This window comes from Eptesicus fuscus, chromosome 17 (genome assembly GCF_027574615.1).
Source record: "Eptesicus fuscus isolate TK198812 chromosome 17, DD_ASM_mEF_20220401, whole genome shotgun sequence".
Lineage (NCBI taxonomy): Eukaryota > Metazoa > Chordata > Mammalia > Chiroptera > Vespertilionidae > Eptesicus > Eptesicus fuscus.
Genome location: NC_072489.1, coordinates 36,035,803 through 36,058,238, shown reverse-complemented (window position 1 = coordinate 36,058,238; position 22,436 = coordinate 36,035,803). Strand labels below are relative to the sequence as shown.

Sequence of the window (22,436 nt, the reverse complement as noted above, 5' to 3'; positions counted from 1 at the left end):
ATATGCATACATACATACATTTATATAGGTGGAACAGAATGAGAGAGAGAGAGAGAGAGAGAGAGAGAGAGAGAGAGAGAGAGAGAGAGAGAAAGTGAGAGAGAGGAAGTGAGAGAGTGAAAGAGAGGAAGAGAAAGAATTAAGAAGTCAGTGCCTAGAGGTAGGAAGAAGCATAGGCCAGTGCTCTTTATGCCATTGCAGGGAGAAAGTTGGTGTTCTATTGAATAAAGGAAACGTCTGCTTGAGATAGTGGGGATCTTCCACCTGAAGACACAAGCCAATCTCAAGTTTTAAGAGAAGCTGAGGGCCAAACACCTGTTCTGGAAGGTAGAGCTGAAAGGGCTTTGAGGTCGTGATCACAATGCAGATCTGTACCGCAACTTGCTCCCAACCCCAGCTCTGCTCGCTGCTCCCCGCTCCCCTCCCCTGCTTTCTTTTTCTTCATTGCACTTATAATTATCTGGCTTGTTTTCAAACTTTGGGTTATGATCCATTATTGGGTCATGAAATCAATTTAGTGTATTAAGACCAGCATTTAAAAAATCTGAAGTAGGCCCTGGCTGGTGTGGCTCAGTTGATTGGGCATCGGTCAGTGCACCAAGAGGTTGCTGGTTCAATTCCAGATCAGGGCACATGCCCAGGTTGCCAGATTGCCAGTTCAATCCATGATACAGGGCATGCAGGAGGCAGTGTATAGATGCTTCACTCTCCCATTGATGTTTCTCTTCCTCTCCCTTCCTCTCTCTCTAAAAAAATAAAATATTTTAAAAAATCTGAAGTATAATAGCATACAATAGAAGAGAGTGAATTGCAAGTTATAATGGTAAGTATGGTATTGTGAAACTTTTGTTTCAATCTCATATATAAAAAAAAGCATATCTATATTCTTGTACCTACATATATGTCACACATATATGTATGCCTTCATTTCTTATTTGTATACATGCATACAAGTATTTGTACTGAGTGACTATGGAAATATATTTTTTATTATGAGAAATATTTATTCTTATTGTCAGAGAGGTTTGTAAAACCCTGTTGTATTTTATGCATTTTTTAAAAATCTTCAACTTGATGAAGATATGAAAACCATGCTCATTTCGTTTGTATTTAGCACAGTCCTGGGAGACAGAACTGATATCTGAGATAATGTAAACATTAATCATGATGGCAAAACTGGAAGCACATTATTAAGATGAAAGATATCAAGTATAAGTCAAATCCTTGCACAAAAAGTATAAAGTCTTTGTAACTGAATGAGGAGGGCTGCTCTGACGGCAGTATGTGGGATAAAGAACTACAACAATCAATCCTAAATACAAAGCCGTAGGTCTCCATACCTCCTCAAAAGAAAATCATGGATGGTGGCCCAGGACTCTGTATGTTTCCAAAGCTTCTCGGTAATTCCTATTATCTGACAGCTTTGGGAGGCACCGGTGGAGTCTGGAGATTCACGTACCGTGAGGGAGGAGATCTCATGGGGGAGGTATTTTCATGTGCAAACATTTTTGAAGCCTAACACTTTAAACACCATTGTATTTCAGAACAATTCCACCCAATTTTTTTACCCGCTAAATGATTATTACATAGCAACAAAATTCAAGAGAAGTCATTTAATTAAGAACCATTTTCTATCATTTCTCTGCAGTCAGAATGGAAAACAGGCAGCAGAGGTAATTTGCTCTCTAATCCCTCTCTCTATAGATTATAACTCTCTAGTACTCTTTTTTTCCCCCAAACCCCTACTTTAATGGAACTCCTAATGTGAGTTACATACATTCCTCAATTATATAATACCTTTGTCTGTGATACTTACTGTATTTTAGCATTTTAAAGTTAAACTCTTAAGGCTTGATAGACACCCCACTTTTTTAATCAACAGCGAATATAAAATGTTAGTGCGACAAATATTAACTATGCATAATAGGGAATATTCATAATCAATGTAGGTTGCTTCCCCTACCTCTCCCTCAAAGGTGAGATTTATGCTATACAAGACTTGGGAGAATGAATGTATAATTTGGACATCACTTCCCTGAATACCAGTATTACTTTATACAAGTATAGTAATTATGGGATTTTAAATGCCAGTGAGTTCTGTTTCCTTTGTGTGAATTTATGAATGTAATAAAACACTTTCAGAAAGCTAATCAAATAAAACAATCTACTTTTTAATTATCAGCTTTTTACAGATTTTATGAGCCAGATCAGTGGTCGGCAAACTCATTAGTCAACAGAGCCAAATATCAACAGTACAACGATTAAAATTTCTTTTGAGAGCCAAATTTTTTAAACTTAAACTTCTTCTAATGCCACTTCTTCAAAATAGACTTGCCTGGGCCGTGGTATTTTGTGGAAGAGCCACACTCAAGGGGCCAAAGAGCCGCATGTGGCTCGTGAGCCGCAGTTTGCCTACCACGGAACCAGATAATCTCTGTTGCCAAAATCACTTAAGTGACCTAGGAATCACAGAATTAAAGTGGTGTTACTATTATTATTTTTACACTTTACATGCTCATTGTAAAGAAAATAAGCTATTAAATAAAGTACAAAGAAAAAATTTAGAAGTATTCAAATCTCTACAACTCAGATAAAATTGCTATTAATATTTTGCTAGATATTTTTCTAGACATCTCATGATACTGCCCCCCCTCTCAGACAAACACCTAGTTTTTCATAAAAAGATTAATATATGAAACTATTATTTGTATTTTTGTGCTAGACATTGTTTCCTATCCACTTTTTTGTTGTTTTCATGTCAGTAAATAGATATGTAGGCCATAGGTTACATGCCATATATTTATGAAATCTCACAACTGGGTAGCAATTGAGGTAAAAATAAAACTGGCTGATTTTTCTCCTTATTCAAATATAAATCCCAAACTATCAGACAGAGAAATTAAGAAAATCCCATTTAAAATTTCATCAAAAAGAATAAAATACCTAGGACTAAATTTAAGCAAGGAAATAAAATACATGTACTCTGAAAACTATAAGACATTGATTAAAGAAATTGAAGAAGAGATAAATAAATAGACTGGAAGAATTAAGATTGTTAAAATGTGTATACTACCCAAAGCAATCTACAGATTTAATTCAGTCCCTATTAAAATATTAATGGCATTTTTCATAGAACTAGGGCAAATAATTCTAAAATTGAATGAAACTACAAAGACTCCAAATAGCCACAGCAATCTTAAAAAGAAGAATCAAGTTGGAGGAATCATGCTCCCTGATTTCAAACTATGCTACAAAGTGACAGTAATCAAAACAATATGGTACTGGCACAAAAACAGACACACAGAAACAGAATAGAGGGCCCAGAAATAAACCCACACTTATATGGTCACTTAAATCATGACAAAGAAGGCAAGAATATACAATGAGGAAAAGACAGTCTCTTCAGTAAATGGTGTTGGGAAAACTGGACAGATACATGCAAAAGAAAAAAAAACACCTAGACTACTTTCTTTCAACAGATACAAAAATAAACTCAAAATGGATTAAAGACTTAAATATAAGACCTGAAACCATAACACCCCCAAAAGGAAACATGGGCAGTAAACTCTTTAATATCAGTCTTAGCAATATTTTTTGGCTATATCTCCTTAGGCAAAGGCAACAAAAGCATTTTCCTGATGATTACTAATGGGACTACATCAAACTAAAAAGATTTTGCACAGTGAAGGAAACCATTAACAAGACAAAAAGGCAACAACTGAAGGCAGAAGATATTTGCAAATGATATCTAATCAGAGGTTAATATCTATAATATATAAAGAACTCATATAAAAAATAATAAAGAACTCATACAACTCAACATCAAAAAATAATCCCATTGCCCTAGCTGGTTTGGCTCAGTGAATAGAGTTCAGCCTGTGGACTGAAGAGTCCTGGGTTTGATTCCCAGTCAGGCCACATGCCCGGGTTGCAGACTCAATCCCCAGTGTGGGGTGTGCAGGAGGCAGTCGTAGTCAATGCTTCTCTCTCATCATTGATGTTTCTATCTCTCTCTCTCCCTTCCTTTCTGAAATCAATAACAAATAAAAAAAAAATAACCTCATTAACAAATGGGCAGAAGAGCTGAATAGACATTTCTCCAAAGAAGACATACAGATGGCCAACAGACAAATGAAAAGATGCTCAACATTAGTAATCATCAGGAAAATGCAAATCTAAACCACAATGAGATATCATCTCACAATAGTCAAAATGGCTATTATAAAAAAGACAATAAATAATAAGCATTGGCAAGGAAGTAAAGAAAAATGAACCCTCATGCACTTTTGGTGGGATTATAAACTAGTGTAGCCACTACAGGAAACAATGGTGATTCCTCAAAAAATAAAAAATAGAACTACCATATGTAGCAAGAATTTCACTTCTGGGTATTTATCTGAAAAACCCCCCACACAAAACAATAATTTGAATAGACATATGCTCTCCTATGTTCATCTCAGCATTGCTTGCAATAGCCAAGTTATGTATCTATAAATATACATACATATGTGTGTATGTGCATATATATGTGTGTGTATGTGTGTGTTTGTGTGTGTATTCATACAGTTGTGAGATTTCATGAATATATAGTCTTTTACTACTACTTCAATGACTAATCCTATATAATAAAAGGCTAATATGCAAATCAACCAAATGGCAGAATGACTGGTTACTGTGATGCACACTGACCATCAGGGCCAGACACTCAATGCAGAAGCTGCCTCCTGGTGGTCAGTGGGCTTCCACAAGGGGAGCGTCCCTCAGCCAGAAGCCGGGCTCACTGCTGGCAAGCACAGCGGTGGTGGTGGCAGCACTAAGGACCCCTTGGGGGATGTCCGCTTGCGGGCTTAGGCCCACTCCGCTGCGAGAGGGTGCAGGCAGGGCTGAGAGACCCCCACCTCCCCCAGTGCATGAATGTCATGCACCGGGCCTCTAGTCTTCTTATAATAAATTTCTTTCTATATTTGAATCTATTTCTGGGATCTATTCTGTTCCATTGATTTATCTGTCTGTTTTTGAATAATTTTTATTGAGATTTTATTTCTGTGGCTTTATACTATTTATAGAATAAATATTCTTTCATTTTAATTCATTTTCATGTTTTCTATTTTTGCATATTTACTTGATGAACTTAAAAATCATTTGGTCTAGTAACAAAAGCCCTGCCAGGCTTTTCAACCAAGTTGTATAATATTTTTAGATTAATTGAGGGGAAATTGGCCCTTTTTATAATACTGGGTTTTCTTATTTTAAAAAAGTCATCCTTGCCTAAACCGGTTTGGCTCAGTGGATAGGGCGTCGGCCTGTGAACTGAAGGGTCCCAGGTTTGATTCTGGTCAAGGGCATGTACCTTGGTTGCGGGCACATCCCCAGTGGGGGTTGTGCAGGAGGCAGCTGATCGATGTTTCTCTATCATCGATGTTTCTAACTCTCTATCCCTCTCTCTTCCTCTCTGTAAAAAGTCAATAAAATACATTTAAAAAAATAAATAAATAAGTCATTCCCCCCCCCCGCACCTCACTCCCTCCCAGATTCAAGCATTCTCTCAGGTTTTTTGGTAGCATTTTATGTTTGCTTATTTAGGTCATGGCCATTTTGATGTGAATGGAATGATTTCCTTCTATAATATTTGTAAATTGTTAATTAGAAAAACTACTGACTTTTGTTTATTTATTTTATTTCCAGACAATTTAATGAGCACCTTTTTTTTTTTTTTTCCTGTAATCATCTTTTGGTTGATTTTAGCTTTCAAAAGTCTCACCAAGTGGTAGCCAGGAAGCAAACCAAGTAAATATAACTTCCTTCCTGTAGGGCATGACTTGAGACCACTAGAGAGTGGGGCATAAAATAGGAGAGTTTATGGAATATAATTTGTACATTTAGGAAAGACCAAATATGGGCCAATCTTACATCATTGAAATGATATGTCAGACTAAGTATATTAGAATGAATAAGCATGCTGTCCTTGTTAGGTTATTTAATATTCTTAGATGTCTTCGGTACTCAAAGCATCTCTCAGGATTAATCTTTGTGAATTCTGTATCATTTATGTGAACTGCAGAAAGGCTGGATTTAATTAAGTCTGTAGATACTGGTTCCTGTTTGAGTAAGTGGAGGAAGGAAAGGAAAACGAGTTACCAGGTTGTGATTTCTAGGCTTGCTCATTTTTTTTGGTATAACCTCACAAATGAAATCTAATTTACTTTCTTATGCGTAATCCTACTTCCTCTTTCCAAAATGCGCCTGTTGTTGCTCTAACTTCCCACCATCCCAACCCCCTAGGTAAGTAGGTGAAAGATGGTCTGGTCGGACAATGCCATCTTGTGGCTACCTGGGGAACTGTATGAATTAATCTGTTGAACCTCCAGTCTGGATTGGTATCCTGGAAGCCAGATCCAGGCTTGGGAACAAGCAGTTTATGCCTGAAGCAACAGGCAAAGAGAGAAGATAACACAAGTCTAAGCCCTGGCAAAGGCTGCCTGTGGAATCTGGGAAATAAGGAAGGAGCCAGAAAGACTATGTCCCCAGGAGTTGATAGATAGCAAGGACCAGGTCCAAAGAGAGACATCTGCAAAGGATTTCCAACTGGAGAGAGAGAGAGCTCCAGAACCAAAGCAAAGAAAGGGAATCCCCCCTTTTTTTTCTTCTCTCCCTTAATGGACTATCTGCGTTCAGTCTTTGGGCAGAGATCAGAAATTGTGGATTTCCAGTCATTTCTAACACCTTTCTTCAGGGGTTTCCTCATTTACTCTTTTTTTTTTTTTAATTACTATTTTCTTAAAAAATTTTCCATTGTTTAAAACTCCGGTAATATCAGATAAATTCCACATAGGGCACAGTCTACTTCACATCTTCCTTCTCTTTCTCTCATCTTTTCCCTTCCCCCCTCCCTGCTACCTCCTTTCTCCTTTTCCCTTCCTTTTCAGCTCCTATTCTCTCACTCCAGGAAAGCCTCTCCTTTCCCATCATTCTATTTGAGAGTCAAAACATAATCTTAATTACAGCTGGTAAACCTAGGGATGATGCGTGTGGGTCAGCTTTACCAAGGAAACGGGAAGGCAGAGGTTGGGAAATGAAGAACAGGTGCTACTAACACCTGGATCCTTGGAAGGGATGAGGAGTTCCTTCAACATCACCACCAGACTCACTCCTCCGTTCAACCCTCCATGGTTTCCCCAGGTGCCATGTGCCTGCTTTCAAGATTTTGTGTGTGTGTTTTGTTCACTGCTGTATCCCCCAACCTTTAAAATAGCACCTGGCATATAGAAGGAGCTCTATGAATACTTACTGAAGGGATGGATAAGACAGCCTGGTTTCATTTCTTTTTACTATATATTTCAATTTTGCCTTGTAAGTGTTGCAATGATGCTCATTTTCATTGTGAGAGGATGATTTTTGACTTTTGTAGGAGAGTTTAAACTTATGTAACATGGAGGATATTTCTAGCACAAATATAATTATTTTTAAAATTTCAACCTACCAACTGACAGACATTCCGAAAATAACCTGTTGGGAAGCTGGGGACTCTCTGTACCTTTTGTTTTCATGTTTCAAGAGTGTATCTTTTACATACATAAATGAAGTGAAAAAACAAACCAGCAAAATGACCAGCTTTCACCTGTCTTGACTTCTTAAGTGCTCTTTGCATCTTTCCCAAAATAGAAGCCAAGACTGTTAAATACAGCGGAGAAAACAGATTCAGAAAGATGAACATGACTAAGCATTTGGCAAATGTCTCACTGTATATGTTTTCTGTTTGCTGATAAATCCTTGATAACAGAGACAGAGAAGTATATGTATTCTCTGTATAGAATTAAGCCCAGAAAAAATGTTGGGTTTACCTAATATTTTTCAGAATTGCGCTCTTTCTCATGAGCCTTCTCAAGAGAGGAGAGATGAGGCAGGCTGTTTTTATTTTATAGATTGTTCCTCTGACATTACTCTTATGTGAGAATTTTCTGGGGGTAGAAGAGTGATCACTTGCTACTTTGCATTCCAAAACCTTAGGATTTTATAAAGATCTCACACATCTCTGTAATCTTAAAGAATTTCTTTCGCTACAGTGCAAAGGAGCAGTTAAAATGAGTTAAAAGCTCGCCTGAAATAAGACAGCCGAGCAGTGGGTGTAAAACATCAGAGTGTGGTAGACCTTGCTTAATTTGTGAGGATGTGTCACAACATCCTACATCAGGCTTGACATTTTGTTCCTGGCAGATTTTGGTGGGAGTGGTCATGGGGGGGAGGGGGGAGAAGGGGATGTTTAGTCTTCAGTTCATTGACTACAGGGAGGACAAGAACCTACAAGGGATGAAAGGAGCATGGAGTAGCAATTACAGGCAGAGGGATCTTAGACTGAATCTCAGCACTGCCTGTTGCTAATTGTGTGGCCTGGAATAAACTAGGTAACATCTCGGACATCTCAGAGCCTTAGTTTACCTTTCTGCAAAATGGGAATAATGAGGAATGGAGCTGCTAGGTCCAAAGCCTAGCATCCAGCTCGTGGTACTTCCTAGTTCAGGACATGTGGTCCCTGTGGTCTCACGGTCTCTCTCCGCTTCGTTCCTAGGTACCTGGGGATCACCAGGCCGCTCACGTACCCCGTGCGGCAGAATGGGAAATGCATGGCCAAGATGATCCTCTCCGTCTGGCTTCTCTCCGCCTCCATCACGTTACCCCCGCTCTTCGGATGGGCGCAGAATGTCAACGACGACAAGGTGTGCCTGATCAGCCAGGACTTCGGCTACACGATTTACTCCACCGCAGTGGCGTTTTACATCCCCATGTCGGTCATGCTCTTCATGTACTACCAGATTTACAAGGCCGCCCGCAAGAGCGCCGCCAAACACAAGTTCCCCGGCTTCCCACGCCACCCGGAGCCCGACAGCATCATCTCCCTGAACGGCATGGTGAAGCTGCAGAAGGAGGTGGAGGAGTGCGCCAACCTCTCGAGACTCCTCAAACACGAGAGGAAAAACATCTCCATCTTTAAGAGGGAGCAGAAAGCAGCCACCACCCTGGGCATCATCGTCGGGGCCTTCACCGTGTGCTGGCTGCCCTTCTTCCTCCTCTCGACCGCCAGGCCCTTCATCTGCGGCACCTCCTGCAGCTGCATCCCGCTGTGGGTGGAGAGGACATTTCTGTGGCTGGGCTATGCAAACTCTCTCATTAACCCTTTTATATATGCCTTCTTCAACCGGGACCTGCGGACCACCTACCGCAGCCTGCTGCAGTGCCAGTACCGGAATATCAACCGCAAGCTGTCGGCTGCGGGCATGCACGAGGCCCTGAAGCTCGCGGAGAGGCCTGACAGAGCCGAGTTTGTGCTGTAAGGTCATTTATCACTGTTTTCCTTTGTCTCCCCAGCCCTTTTATGGAGCTTCTTTATATATAGACTAGAGGCCCAGTGCATGAAAATTCATGCACTGCGGGGGGGGGGGGGGGGGGTTTCCTAAGCCCGGCCTGCCTCCTCTCACAATCTAGGAGCCTCAGGGGCAGGAGGTGACCCGGTGATCAGGGGAAGGTGACACCCCCATCACACCTCTGCTGCTGCCACTGCCGGCAGCGCAAACCTCGGCTGGCCCTGTTTACCTGAGCCTTGGGTGGCCCTGGGTGGTTGGGAAGCTGCCATCCGAGGCTTGCCTGTGCCTCGGGCTGACTCTGGGTGGCTGGGGGGCTGAGGGGACTGGGGGACTCCAGAGGCAGGCGCGTGGAGCGGCCAGACCCACCTGGGGGTGGGCCCAGCCATGCAGCGCGCCTGCCGCCCCAGTGGGGCTGAGGGGACTGGGCGCCGTCATCTTGTGGCTGTGGGCGCTGCCCTCTTTGAGGGTGTGACAGTCAATTAGCATATTCACTCCTTATTGGCTGTGGGATCCACCATCTTTGTGAGGGTATGATGGTCAATTAGCATATTCCCTCTTTATTAGATAGGATAGTTGATAGTATTACAGATATCTCCCATTTTTTTCCTTTCCCCCCACCCCGATTTACCCCACCTAGATCTTTACTACCCTATTGCTAAACATGTAAGTATATAAGTTCTTTGGTTTATCTCTTCTCCTCTCCTCAACCCCACATCGAGGTATGTCAATCTGTTCCATGCCTCCATGCTCCAGGTCTTATTTTGTTGGTCAATTCATTTTGTTCATTAGATTCCACAGATAAGTGAGATCATGTGATATTTGTCTTTCTCTGTTTGGCTTATTTCACTTAGCGTAATGTTTTCCAGATCCATCCATGCTGGAGCTTCTTGAAGCATATCTCAGAAAGCTTCCTGAATCAGTAGCTAGCTTATTTTCTAAGCTAAGCATATCAGATTGGAATTCAGAATTCTATGAATTCCAGTCCTCTACCAACAGAATTCCGAAAGTAGAAGATAGGCACTTAGTTGGTTTGGAAGATGAGACTGATTTGCTGGTGAACTGCCATTGATATGCTTGATGACGAGGACAGTGCTGTTTCTCTGCCTGTCTCCATTAATACCATCCAAATTATGTCCTTACATCTTCAGAAATTATAACATTGTCATTTTCATTGCTCTTACTCTTACATCCAGCACAACTTTTTTGATGACCTCATCCTTTACTGCTGAATAAAGGAAGTAAATTCACACAGGCTAAAAGCTTGTTTTTAGGAAGTGTGGCCAGTCTTAAGAATTGAGAACTGATAGAGGGTGGTTGAGTTTGTCTAGGGCAGTGGTTGGCAAACTCATTAGTCAACAGAGCCAAATATCAACAGTACAATGATGGAAATTTCTTTTGAGAGCCAAATTTTTTAAACTTAAACTTCTTCTAACGCCACTTCTTCAAAATAGACTTGCCCGGGCCGTGGTATTTTGTGGAAGAGCCACACTCAAGGGGCCAAAGAGCCGCATGTGGCTCGCGAGCCGCAGTTTGCTGACCACGGGTCTAGGGCAGTGGTCGCCAACCTTTCAGATCTCACCGAACACTAGTGGTCTGTGGATCACCGGTTGGCGACCACTGCTCCAAAAGTTTCCTTAAACCAGCGGTCACCAACCTTTCGGACCTCACGGACCACCGGTTGGTGACCGCTGGTCTAGGGGGCTTTAGTGACTTTGCAGGAAGCAATTGCATAGGGAGTTAGGATCTGAAAAGGATTGCAAAGGGCCAGTGGTGATAAGCAAATGGACATTTCCCATGTAACCCACATGTTAATGAATTTGTCACTATAAAGAAGGTAGGAGACAGTGTTGTAATTAGAGTTGTCAGCAGGTCCAATGAAGATTTTGCTTTAAATTAGAGGTAGAGGAGACATCTTCATGTTTGAGAGTTGAGGGGAAAGACACGGGAATGAGGAGATGGAAGATGTTGGTGACAGAGAAAGGGGATTCGTTGAACCTGCGAGAGGAGGACATGTTGTTCCTCACTAACTTGGCAAGAAGGAATAGACCAGAGAACTGTGGGCCACTGGAGCTAAGAGGGACCTTCCCAGTCATCTTGTCCATGCCCTTCATGTGACAGAACAGGTGACTGTTGTCTCACAGTGAGCTTGTAGCACCACTAGGTGTAACCCACATCATCTGAGTCTTACTTCTTTCTACTTTTCATGTATTAGACTCTTTTATGTGCAATAAAGGTGGCTATCTCAGGGGAGCAGCCCTGCTCGAGGTGCCCTCATGGTTTACAATAGGAACCAGAGACTCCAAACCTGGGATGCTCCCCCAGATGACTGAAAACTTCTATCTAGGAAGTCATCCTGTTTTCTTTCTTCACTAGAATGCAGCAGACAGAAAATCCCCTAATAGAGATGAGGGAAACCAGATATCATAATTTCTTGTCCTAGGAGCTCAAAGTTATAAGCCTACAAACATGCTAATTCTTGAACCTGGGTGTAGCTTCACAGGTATTTATTTTCACATCTATTATATATACTCCTTTGTACATGTGGAATTGTTCACAATAAAAAAAGTCAAATACTTTTTTTTTTTAAAGAATACTCTTTTGAGTTCTAGAATATGACCAACCTATTTCCCCAGGGATTTCTCCAGGACTCTAAGATTCTTATCGAATTGACTATGAATGTCTTGCTCACCAGATTCTAAATTCCTCTAGAGAAAGAGCTATGCCATAGTCAGATCTAGTATAGTACCTGACACATAATACATAATCAATAAAAGTAATAATGGCTAACAATTATTGAACACCTATCACATGCTATCCACCACTCTACCTGTAAAGTAGGTGCTTCTAGCATCCCCAATTTTCAGAAGAATAACTGAGGCTCAGGGACACAAAGTAACTCACCAAAGGTCACGTGATGGATATGGTATAAACCACCCCAGTGCACGTGCTATTAGCTATTATGCAACACTCTTTGTCAAATAATTTCAGTCTGCAGTCAGTGAAGAGCTGCTGAGTATTTTTGAGCTGGGGATTATAGCCATCACCTCTCTATGAAGACCATTGGGAAAACCTGTCAATAAAAGTAAGCTAAGTTGGGAGGATACTTTCTTAGCAGAGTCTTTGTGGTTTCTCAGATGGAGAAAGTAAGGATATGATAGAGTCTTAGGGCTTGGGCTAGGGGATGTTAAGGTGGGGAACTGGTGAGGACTGGACAGAGTTTATGACATAATAGCTTTGGATTGGTGGGTGCAGCTAAGCGAGGGCCTTGAAGCCAGTATTAATGAACAAACTGTTAGTTTTGATAAGTAAGCTGTATAGATTATTATGAAGCCTTATCTTTTGGAAGCAACTCCTTTCTGGGACAAGTAGCTGGATGTTTTGCCTCCCCCCAGGGTTGTTTAGCGCAGGAACAGGGAAGCCTGTTGATTTCGGTTCTCAGGAGTAACATGCTGAGACGTGTGTTTGAGGAAAGTCTCTGGCAGCAGTGCGAAAGGCTGGTGGCAGAGGGTCCAGGTAAGTAGCCAGTGTAGAAACTAGGAAAAACAACAAAGTTTTCTAAACTAGAAAACACCACCGTGTTTGTATGCCTCCTACACAGCCAAAGAACTTGGGAATAGCAATGATTTTAGCTAATGATTCCCACATAACTCAGCCCACAAAATGCTAATTTTTCAAATGTCACACAATAGGTTTTCCAGTTTAAAATAACAGTAACCCACATTTATTGAAGACTCACTCTCAGGCATGATGCTGAGACTCTATGTGAATTATAAAAATCCTTAAAACTGTATAAGAGGTTGGTTTTCTTCATCTCTGTTCTGCAGATGACAAGACCATGTAAATTTCTCTTATAAATGTTTCTATGTCTCTCTTCCTCTTCCTTCTTCTTCATCTAAAATAAATAAAAACAGTTTTTAAAAAAGTATGTTAAAAATTCCATAGCAGGCAGCTTTTTCATCTGTCCCAATGTGAGCATGCTCCTTTTTAAATTCTTATTTATAATTGTGCCATGCACTGAGGAGGACATGGGAAATCCATGCTGTCTTTCCTGTCTTAGTACATATATTTCTGTTGGACAGACTGTACATAAACACACACACACACACGTTTTTGTAATAAGAACAAAGGAAAGATGGAGACAGGAAAAGCTACAGGATTCAAAGGAGGGGATAATAACTCAGAGTTGACCCAACCCTTATCAGGGAAGACTTGCTGAAGGCTATGGGCTGGAGTATGTCTGTGAAGGTGGTCAAAGCATTTATAACTCAAGGAGAGTAGAAATGGCTTTCCAGGTGAAGGGGACATTTCGTGTCGAGGCACCAGTGTGGGTTATGCAAAGGATGGTCTGGCTGAAGCTAAGTATTCGTGTGGGGAAAGGTTTGGAGATCACAATGGAAAGCTTAGAATAAAAATAAACTCTGAAGTGTCTTCCATTCCAGTCCCAAGAACTTTGGATTTTATTCTAGACAAATGATTCTCAACCAGGGGTAATTTTGCCCCCAGGGGACATTTTTGGTGGTTATACCTAGATAAGGGGAGTACCTACTGATGTCTATCTAATGGGAAGATGCCAAGGATGCTGCTCACCATCCTGTAATACGCAGGCAGCCCCCCTACAAAGACTTACTCAGCCCCAAATGTCTGCAATGCTGAAGTTGAGAAATCCTAGTGTGGACAGTAGTCATCCATTGACGGGATCTCTGCAAGCAGGAGACCGGAATCATCAAAGCAGTGAAGACTGATTCAGTGACACCATATGGGATGAATCAGAAGGGAGAAACTGGCAGTGTTTTCTAGAGAAAACAAGTCTTTTCAATGACTTGTTTTCTCTAGAAATATCTGAGGGCCTACCATGTACAAGGCCCGGTGCCAGGCATGGCAGGGGATGGAAAGATGAATAAGTGACAGTTCTTGCCTCTAGAATGTCATGGTTCAGTGAGTGGGATGTGGTGTGGTGGTAGATTAAAAGACTGGTGACCAGAATACCCCACACAATCCATGCTCTGCACCGTTGCATTCAAGTAAACACCAGGCAGATAACCCCAGATAACTAGTAACAAACTCTACTTGAGTTTCTGGAAGGATGAACTGGTGTCCAATCCATAGCTCACAGCAAACCTTGTTAGGACCCTTTGTTTTCCTACCCATCTCATTAGCGCTCACACTTCTCGGGCCAGCCTAGAGACTCAGGGCTCCTCCTGCTGGTCTCTCCAGCCTTTTCTCCCTCTCTGGCTGATTGGGTTCTAAGTCTCTTTTACTTTTCTCCCTTAATTTTTCCTTCTTGGCTCTATTTTTCCTCCTACATAATAATTTTCTTTTCCTTTGTAAACAGTCTACTAGCCTGTGTGTTGTTACTTTCAAATATTTACCCATTTTTCCACATTTTCTCAATCAGCATAAGAAGAGGCTCAGGAGTCCATCAGGCACTTGGGAATCTTCCTTGGGGTAGGGAGGGATGAGAGGGAAGAGGCATGAACACTTCCCTGGTCATTTTAATTTGATATTCTATCATCTTTGTGCCCTTTTCACAGGTATTCAAATCCTGGTACTATAGAACCAAATGTGATATAAGGAGAGATCTTTTTTTCACTTTAATTTGTTGACTGGATTTTTTTGAATCACTATAAATATCACCTTTTGATGGCTTTCGCTCTTTGACACCGTTATTGTGAGTGATATTGAAAAGCAGTTTCTAAAGAACTTCTTCCATAGAAAAGAATTTAATGAGATTGTTTTGAAGTAGCTCTTCCTTTCCGTCTCCCTTCTTCTGCTTGGTGATGTATTGTCTTTCTCTCCAGAGACCCTTCTAGTCCCTGTCAATGGCAGTGGCTGGTCATAGTGGAGTGACCCTGGGATCCTGCAGTGAGTTCACTGCGCTGCGCCAGGGTTTGTGCTCAAGCTTTGGAGCTCAGGGTGATCCCACCAGTGATCAGAAATGGAAAATGAAATGGGGCCCAGTGGAAACTGGGAAGAAGCACCAAGGCCCCTGACGCCCTGGATGTCTGTAGTGGGGCGTTGCTTTAAAGACAAACCAAACCAAAAAGTTTGCTATTTCCTGGATATCCCCCCTCCCCCCATAGTAGTGCTTTCCTTGCCATTAACTAGCTGGAATTCAGCAGTTTATTTTTATGAAATCATCAGTTAGTAGTAATAATAGCTTGTTTGCCTCACGCTTTGCAGTTGCCTACATTTTAATTCTTTCAAGTAGGAAAGGCAGGCAATTGACCTCTCTTGCTTTTTCTAAAATGACTTTTTAATAGATAGTAAATACCCATAGCACAAAGTAAAATCAGGCTGTGGGTATAGAAGAATAATAAGCCTTGGGGGGTGGGGATGCCTTAGACGAAAATACCCATGGTGGGAATTTTGAAGGAGGTGATCATCTGGGTGGGTTTTGAATAGAGAGTAAGATTTTAACAAGAAGCGATGGCAGGGGTGGAGGTGGAGGTGGGTTGGGGCTGTTGGAAGCAGAGGGGAGATTATGGACTGAGGTGCACAGATGTGGATGGGGCATGTCTTCAGTGGTACCTGGAAGCTGGGTAGATTGGGGTCAGCATGGAGGGCCAGGTGGGTAGGATGGGAGGGTGGATGAAGGTTTTTGGTAGGAGTGAGACCAGGACTGTGGTGTGAACAGGGGTTCACAGTGGGAGAAGGAGGTCTTTGTCAGGACAAAGGGTGACAAGAGGGTGGCCTTGAGACTAGGAAAGAGGCCAAGGTTGTGTGGACAGTTGGAAGTTGACTAGCAGGTGGGTGGGAGAGGAGATTCCGAGGTGCTCCTGCAGCGTGAGGCCCGGAGGGACAGTTCCTGAGCTGCTGAGAGCTGCAGAGGAAGCGCAGTCTCCCTCCTGCTGAGAAGAGGCAGCGCCCCAGTACCTGTGGAGGACCAGCAGGGACACGGCCTGTGCCCGGTGCCTGCTCCACGGTACTCAGGAGCCCGGAGCCAGGGTCTGAGCGGAAGTGTGGCCCCAGTCTTGTCCTCAGGCGCCGCTGTGTGAAGTGAGGGGCAAAGCGAGGGATGGCGTCTTGTGGAGAAACTGATCCTGTCCCTGGGAAAACCCATTTGGAGTCCTGGTAGCCAAGGGAGGGGGGCACTGCCAATGGGATGGGGAGGCAGAGGCTGGGAGCACACCGCGGCCCTGGAACCTCATAGACCTGGCTCTCAAGTACAAGGATGTAGCTTGGTAAAGTGAGTCCTGTGAAGGCGCAGACTGAGGCGGGTGCGGATCTAGAGGGAAGGTGGCACTACCCCAAGGAGGAGACTTGGCCTTGGCCATGGACTTTTCCTTGGCCATGACTCACGCCAACGTCTGCGAATCTGGGGGGAAGGCAATGAGGGAGGCGAGGTGGGGTTCCCTGGTCTCTGCAGGTTTGGCTTACTATACAGCACCCTCCTATCGTGAGTACTTCTCATTAGCAGTCATCATTATTCCTTTCAAGTTGGGCAAGTGCAGTCATATTTTGCAAGGCTTTTTGCGAGTAGAGCCATTTTTGGCTAAGGCTGTATTATAAAAGTGAATTTCTAAATGGGTTATCTGGGGCTGTTTTGCAACTATATTAAGGCCCTGGCAACTTATAATAGTAATGAGATTTATTAAAAGAGCCACAGCACATCTTCCCTTTAGAGACGCTCATCACCCCTTAGAAGCCACAAATGCTTCCAATTACTGAATGCTGTAAAAATTAAATCCACCCACCGCAAAAGGAAAACATTTATGGTTCTGCTAAATCATTTTCTTGTCTTCTCTCTCTCTCTCTCTTCCCTTATAGACAAAAGTCTGACTACTGTAGAAAAAAAAGCCATGATTCCTGATCAAAAGCGAAATCATGGAGACGAACAAAACAAGGCAAGACAGAGGTGAAAACAGAACGAAATCATGTGCTGAGACTCTGAAATGCTGCTTCCGGTTTTTCTTGGGATGGTTCAAACGTGACAAGCAGGGCGATCTGTTGTACAAGCGTATTATGAGGGAGCCGGTGACCTCTCCTTGTTTTTTTCCCCTGTGGATCAGTGCTACTGTGTGCAAATGAAAATAGTTCTCAGTTTAAGACGGCCAGACCAGCTCAGCAGTAAGCTCCCGAACTGAGCTGAGCTCCAGAAAGGAAACAGTTTCTGGTGCTTTGCAGATGTCCAAGTCCATGCACGTCCGAGGCTAGGCACTGCGGAGGATATTCAGGAATCCGTTCACGAGAGAGAGTTAATTCTGTTGTAGGACAGATGGGTGTTTTTCCAAGCTAACTGCAGTAAGCATAGTGTTGACTATGTTGCATGTCCCATGTTAGAAAACAGAATCCCGTCATCAGCTCACACAAATGATTTCCCAGAGCAGTGTCTGTGTTAAGCTTCTGTCAAACCGTTTGGCTTTTCTGCAGGGTCCCCGTGACCTGCCCACAATGCACTTTCTTTGTTAACTGGCTTACTGCTATGGTATAACTCAGGAACAGATCTCAGGATGGAGAGCGTCAGAAAACCCGAATAAAGCTTCTTCTTGTGCTCACACGTCCTCCGAGGGGTCCTGAGGGGTGAGGGGACTCCTTCCATCAGGACTTGTTACCTATCCGCCCTGGATGTTAACATGGGTGTTGGCGCTGAACCTGAACTTTGGACTCTCGTTACACGCTGGTGCCATGGGCCTAAGGCTGGCCCATTGCTGTGCTTTTTGGGCGGAAGTGAGGGAATAATGGGGTTTCCATGAAAGGTTGTGATGCATCTGGAAATGGGCCGTCAATATGTTAATTCTCGTTGAGCTGCCTTGTGTTAAAAATGAACTGTGTGAGTCAGGGGTCACCAGGGACACTCGCGATGGGCAAACGCTCCGATTTGTTTTGTGTTCTCTGTATCTTAAATCGAATGTGTGCCTGGCCAATTCTGTTTTCCTCCCTACAGTGGTAAGCATTATGGGCAGACAGCGGAACAGAAAAGGTCCGTTTGCGGGTAGTGTGTTTTTGTAATGGAACTGGAATATTGGGAGCGAAGGAGATAGGAAGACAGTAGATCAGAAGAGTCCCTCGAAGGAGAAGAAATAAATATAGACTTTCATTTGGTAAAAGAGAACTGCAAGAGAATATTATTTTCCTACCATAAATGTAGCTGTTTCCTTCCAGAATAATGTGGAATTCCAGCGTGGATTATGGATTTCTTCCAACTTTCATTGACATTGCTTCTTGCCAGACACAGGGAGGGCCTGCTTTCCTGAAAGGGGAGGTGAGGCCTGCCCTTGCAGACCAAGCTGTACAAATTCCTGAACTGCACATTTGCTCAAGTGACTGTATATACTTATATTCATAATTTAATTGATTAATTCTGGTCAGGTAAATGTTAAATTTGAAAATGTTTTATTACGTTACATCAAATAAAGTTTATTTGTAGCTGCAATAAAGCCACTTAAGTAATGATTTTCAATTGAAGGTCTGATGTCATAAATGTTGCTCTGTGTCAAACAGCAGAAGGGCAAGCTTCAGATGTTTGCTAAATCTTCTCAGGTAATTAAGGCAGTTCTGTAGTTAATTGCATTTCACTGTGAGGATTCATCCATTTGGTAAGTTGTTTGTTTTATTTTGGGTTTTTTTTTTTACGTGATTGTTCATTTCTAGATTTGATTAATGAGCATTCATTGGGCTTTTGCTACCCTCAGCACTGTGGACAGGGAGGGCACAGAGATGCGTGGAGCAGATAGGAGGCAGGCGTTTCTCCGGTTGTCACATGTATAGTAAGTTCCGTGGCAGGTTGCAGAGACTGACATGCTTTTCCTGTCCATGAGACAGCATTATGGTTAATTGGATTGATTTAGGTTTTCAAGTGTGTATGCTTGATGTGTTTAATTAGTTATTAAACAGGGCTCTTTATCCCGCCTGACTTGAACACCTGATGATTGAACTCTCTGCTTCATTCTGGGGACGGGGGCTGGCACTGTCCGCTCCGCTTTCTGTGGGTGGCAGCCACATGAAAGGTAGAAACAGAGAATGAGAAAAATATCAAACAGTTTGTACTATTTCACCCGTGGCCTAGGTTTTGCTAAAGGCACTGCTTTTGTTTTCACTAAGCATTGGGGAAAATCACTGAAATAAACATGTTACATATATGTTATGACTGTTCGGCAAGAATGACTGTTATAACTAATGTCTATCTCACTCTAGGGTATCAGCTGTCATCTTCTGGAAAGACCGAGTATTGGGAAACCATGCTTGGGAAGTGGAGGACCTGTAAGAGATAACTTCATGACGGTTGCCTTACTATCTAGTTTTGTTTTGTAAATATTAAACAGGAAGCACTCACAGAGTTCCTAGGTTTCCTGAAACTCTCGTAATCCTTAAAGCATTTACCACGGTGTTCATGTGCTTGAGATGCCTGTATATGTTTTTGATGATTATATTTTCATGCAATTTTATTAGCTTCATTGTTTGCAGGCATGAGATCCACAATAAGAATAGACAATGCAGGCAGCTTTTCAAATAGTTTATGCTAACATAGTAATTGTCTGAATTGCCATCTGTAGATGGTGGGGATTTTGATTGTCAAGTGAGTTCACAATTTAAAGGATATAAATGTTTACAAGTCCCGCATTTTAAACAGTCCACGCCCCTTCCCATCTCAGGACCTTCATACATGCTTTCCCTTCCTATTCTCAGTTATTTATTTAATGCTTGTCTTCATCACTGTTTAGTAATTCTTCAGGCGCAGGGACCATGTCTGTGCTCCTCACCAATATGCCCAGCACCTAGCACCATGCTTGGGACATAGATAGAAGGCATATAATAACTATTTTTTAATAGGAAGGGAGGAAGAAAAAAAAGGAAGGGGAAGAAGGAAGGACAGGGAAGGAGGAAGGTCAGAGTTGACTTGGCACCCTTTTTAAAATTTCAGGTGAGGAACTTGAGACTGCAGTGATCCGGTGACCTGCGCAGTGAGTGGGAGAGAGGAGCCGGGCTTAAGCTCTCCTGTGTGCACAAAGGGCAGGCCTCCCCCTCCACGGTGCTGCTGCGTTTGCACGAGTTTCTCATATCAAGAGAGCAGCCCTTGTGTAATTTTCTGCACTAGTGGAGCAGAGCCATGTATGTGTTATGGCCCATATGTTGGAACTTGTTTATCTAGAGCTCGCCAGATGGTCCCTAGCAGCACACACAGAAGCCGTTTGGAAACGTTCAGAGGGTCAGCGCGTTTTGAAAGCCCTGGGAGTGATGCAGGTTGTGATGTCATCCCTTACTTACAGCAAGCGCTGTCCATCCAGAAAGGGAGACCCTTGTTAGAGAACACGTGTGAAACATGCAGACCTTGGCGCCAACTCAGGGGATCTAGTTCCCGAGACAGAGGCTTCTTTAATTGGATCTTTCTTGAAACTTGCTTGTCTGCACTTTCTCTGGAGAAGGAAAGTAATTTCTGAACTTAAGTACTTTGCTTCCCAAGCTCCTGCTGGCTAAATGAAAATCAAAAAAGAACCCTGCTTAGGCAGAGCAAGCAGCAGAGATACGATGCGATCATCATTGAAAAATGTAAAAGCGATATTTACTGTCTCAGGGAGGCAGAAAATGAGAGAGGCTGACAACGATCAGAAACAGACTTGCAGGTAAAAGTTACGTTGGGTATTTGGCATTTTTAGAAGAAGCTGAGTTGCAGGAATTAAGACATCTTGTGGAAAGTATCACATGATCTCACCCATATGTAGAATCTAATGAACAAAATAAACTGTTGAAGAAAATAGATCCAGAGACACAGAAACATGGAACAGACTGTTGAATCTCAGAGGGAAGGCAGGGGTGGGTGGGTGGGTGAGTGAGAAGAGATCAACCAAAGAACTTCTGTGCATATGTGCATAACCCCTGGACACAGATAATAGGGTGGCGAAGGCCTGGGGTGGGAGGTGGGGGCAGGCTAGAAGGGGTCAATGGGTGGAAAAAGGGGACATATGTAATATTTTCAACAATAAAGGTTAACAAAAAAGATATTTTGTAACTAGGGCTCCCTGGACAGAGACACATGAAATCTTAGGTTCTGTTCAAACTATAGAATTTATGCTCAGAGATTATGGAGCAAGAAATATTTTAAATACTGTAAAGAAATGAAAGCCTTGAGACTGGAGTGATCAGGTGACATGATTCTTCCTCTAAGAATTTCATTGATTCTCCATTCACTCATGCATTCAAACAGATATCTATTAATATACCAGAGACTGTAAAACACTAGAATCCAGTGTTAAGACAGGAATGATCTCCATTCTCATGAAGCTAAAAGTCTAGCAAGGAATCTGAATATTGCACAAATGATTATAATAAAATAACCATGTGTATTATGCTGAGGCAGGCACAAGGAGATTCATAAAGAAATGCACACTTCAGTATATTGATATGAGCATAAATATTTAAATCTCAGTGGAGGAGAGAGTGATAATCCAAAAATAGCACATGGCAAGAAATATCAAGAGTTTAATCTTTGATGTGTGTTATGTAATATTTTGGTGCCAAATTACTTTTCTTAATTACATCTTGATTAGGCTATTATTAAAATGCTCTTTATTCTTCAAGCTCACACAGCCTCACAGTGGGAGAGATGATACAGAGCAACAGTGAGAGGCAGCAGAAAGTCAGCTATAAATATAAAATGTTGTCCTGGATAATTTACAAAGCAAACAATCCACCTGTAAAAAAGTGAGTTATAACTGTATCCATGGAGAAGTACAGAGCTAGAGCATCTCATAGGTGACCTAGTAATACAACCCCCTTTATTTAGCAGGTGAAAAGATGTTAAATTAGAACCAGGTTTTGTTTGAATTTGTTTATAGGAGAGGGGTAGCAAGCAGCACTTTGCAAACTACCTTTGGCGAAGAATTTTTAAACATCGGTCCCATAGCTATGTATTTGAAAAACATAATACACATGAATTACAGGAAAAGTGTAAAATCTACAAAATATAAGCCCAGTTGTTTTTTTTTTTTTCTTATTCGGTTCAAAATTACATTTCAGTAAATGTAATGTGGTCAGAACGTGTAGAAAAAGGAGAGAAGCATGATCATTGTCTAGCGAAAGTGCACTGTTCCTTAATTAGGGATAACCTTGCAGTTCCCCACTGAGAAAGGACTTTGGCAT

General features: G+C 42.2%; 1 protein-coding gene across 2 annotated transcripts in view; it reads left to right on the top strand.

Moving 5' to 3' along the window:
* The window catches only part of HTR7 (5-hydroxytryptamine receptor 7), a 94,208-nt gene that overhangs the window by 53,206 nt on the left and 18,566 nt on the right, over positions 1 to 22,436 (top strand). The window contains exons 2-3 of one of the 2 annotated variants that reach the window (XM_008156921.3): positions 8,567 to 9,325; positions 17,127 to 18,667. In XM_008156921.3, coding sequence (XP_008155143.1) covers positions 8,567 to 9,325; positions 17,127 to 17,169 — 802 coding nt within the window. In that variant the 3' untranslated portion in view covers positions 17,170 to 18,667. Of the gene's footprint in view, positions 1 to 8,566; positions 9,326 to 17,126; positions 18,668 to 22,436 lie in introns of those variants that run through there. The other variant, XM_054729217.1, reaches the window with a different exon arrangement.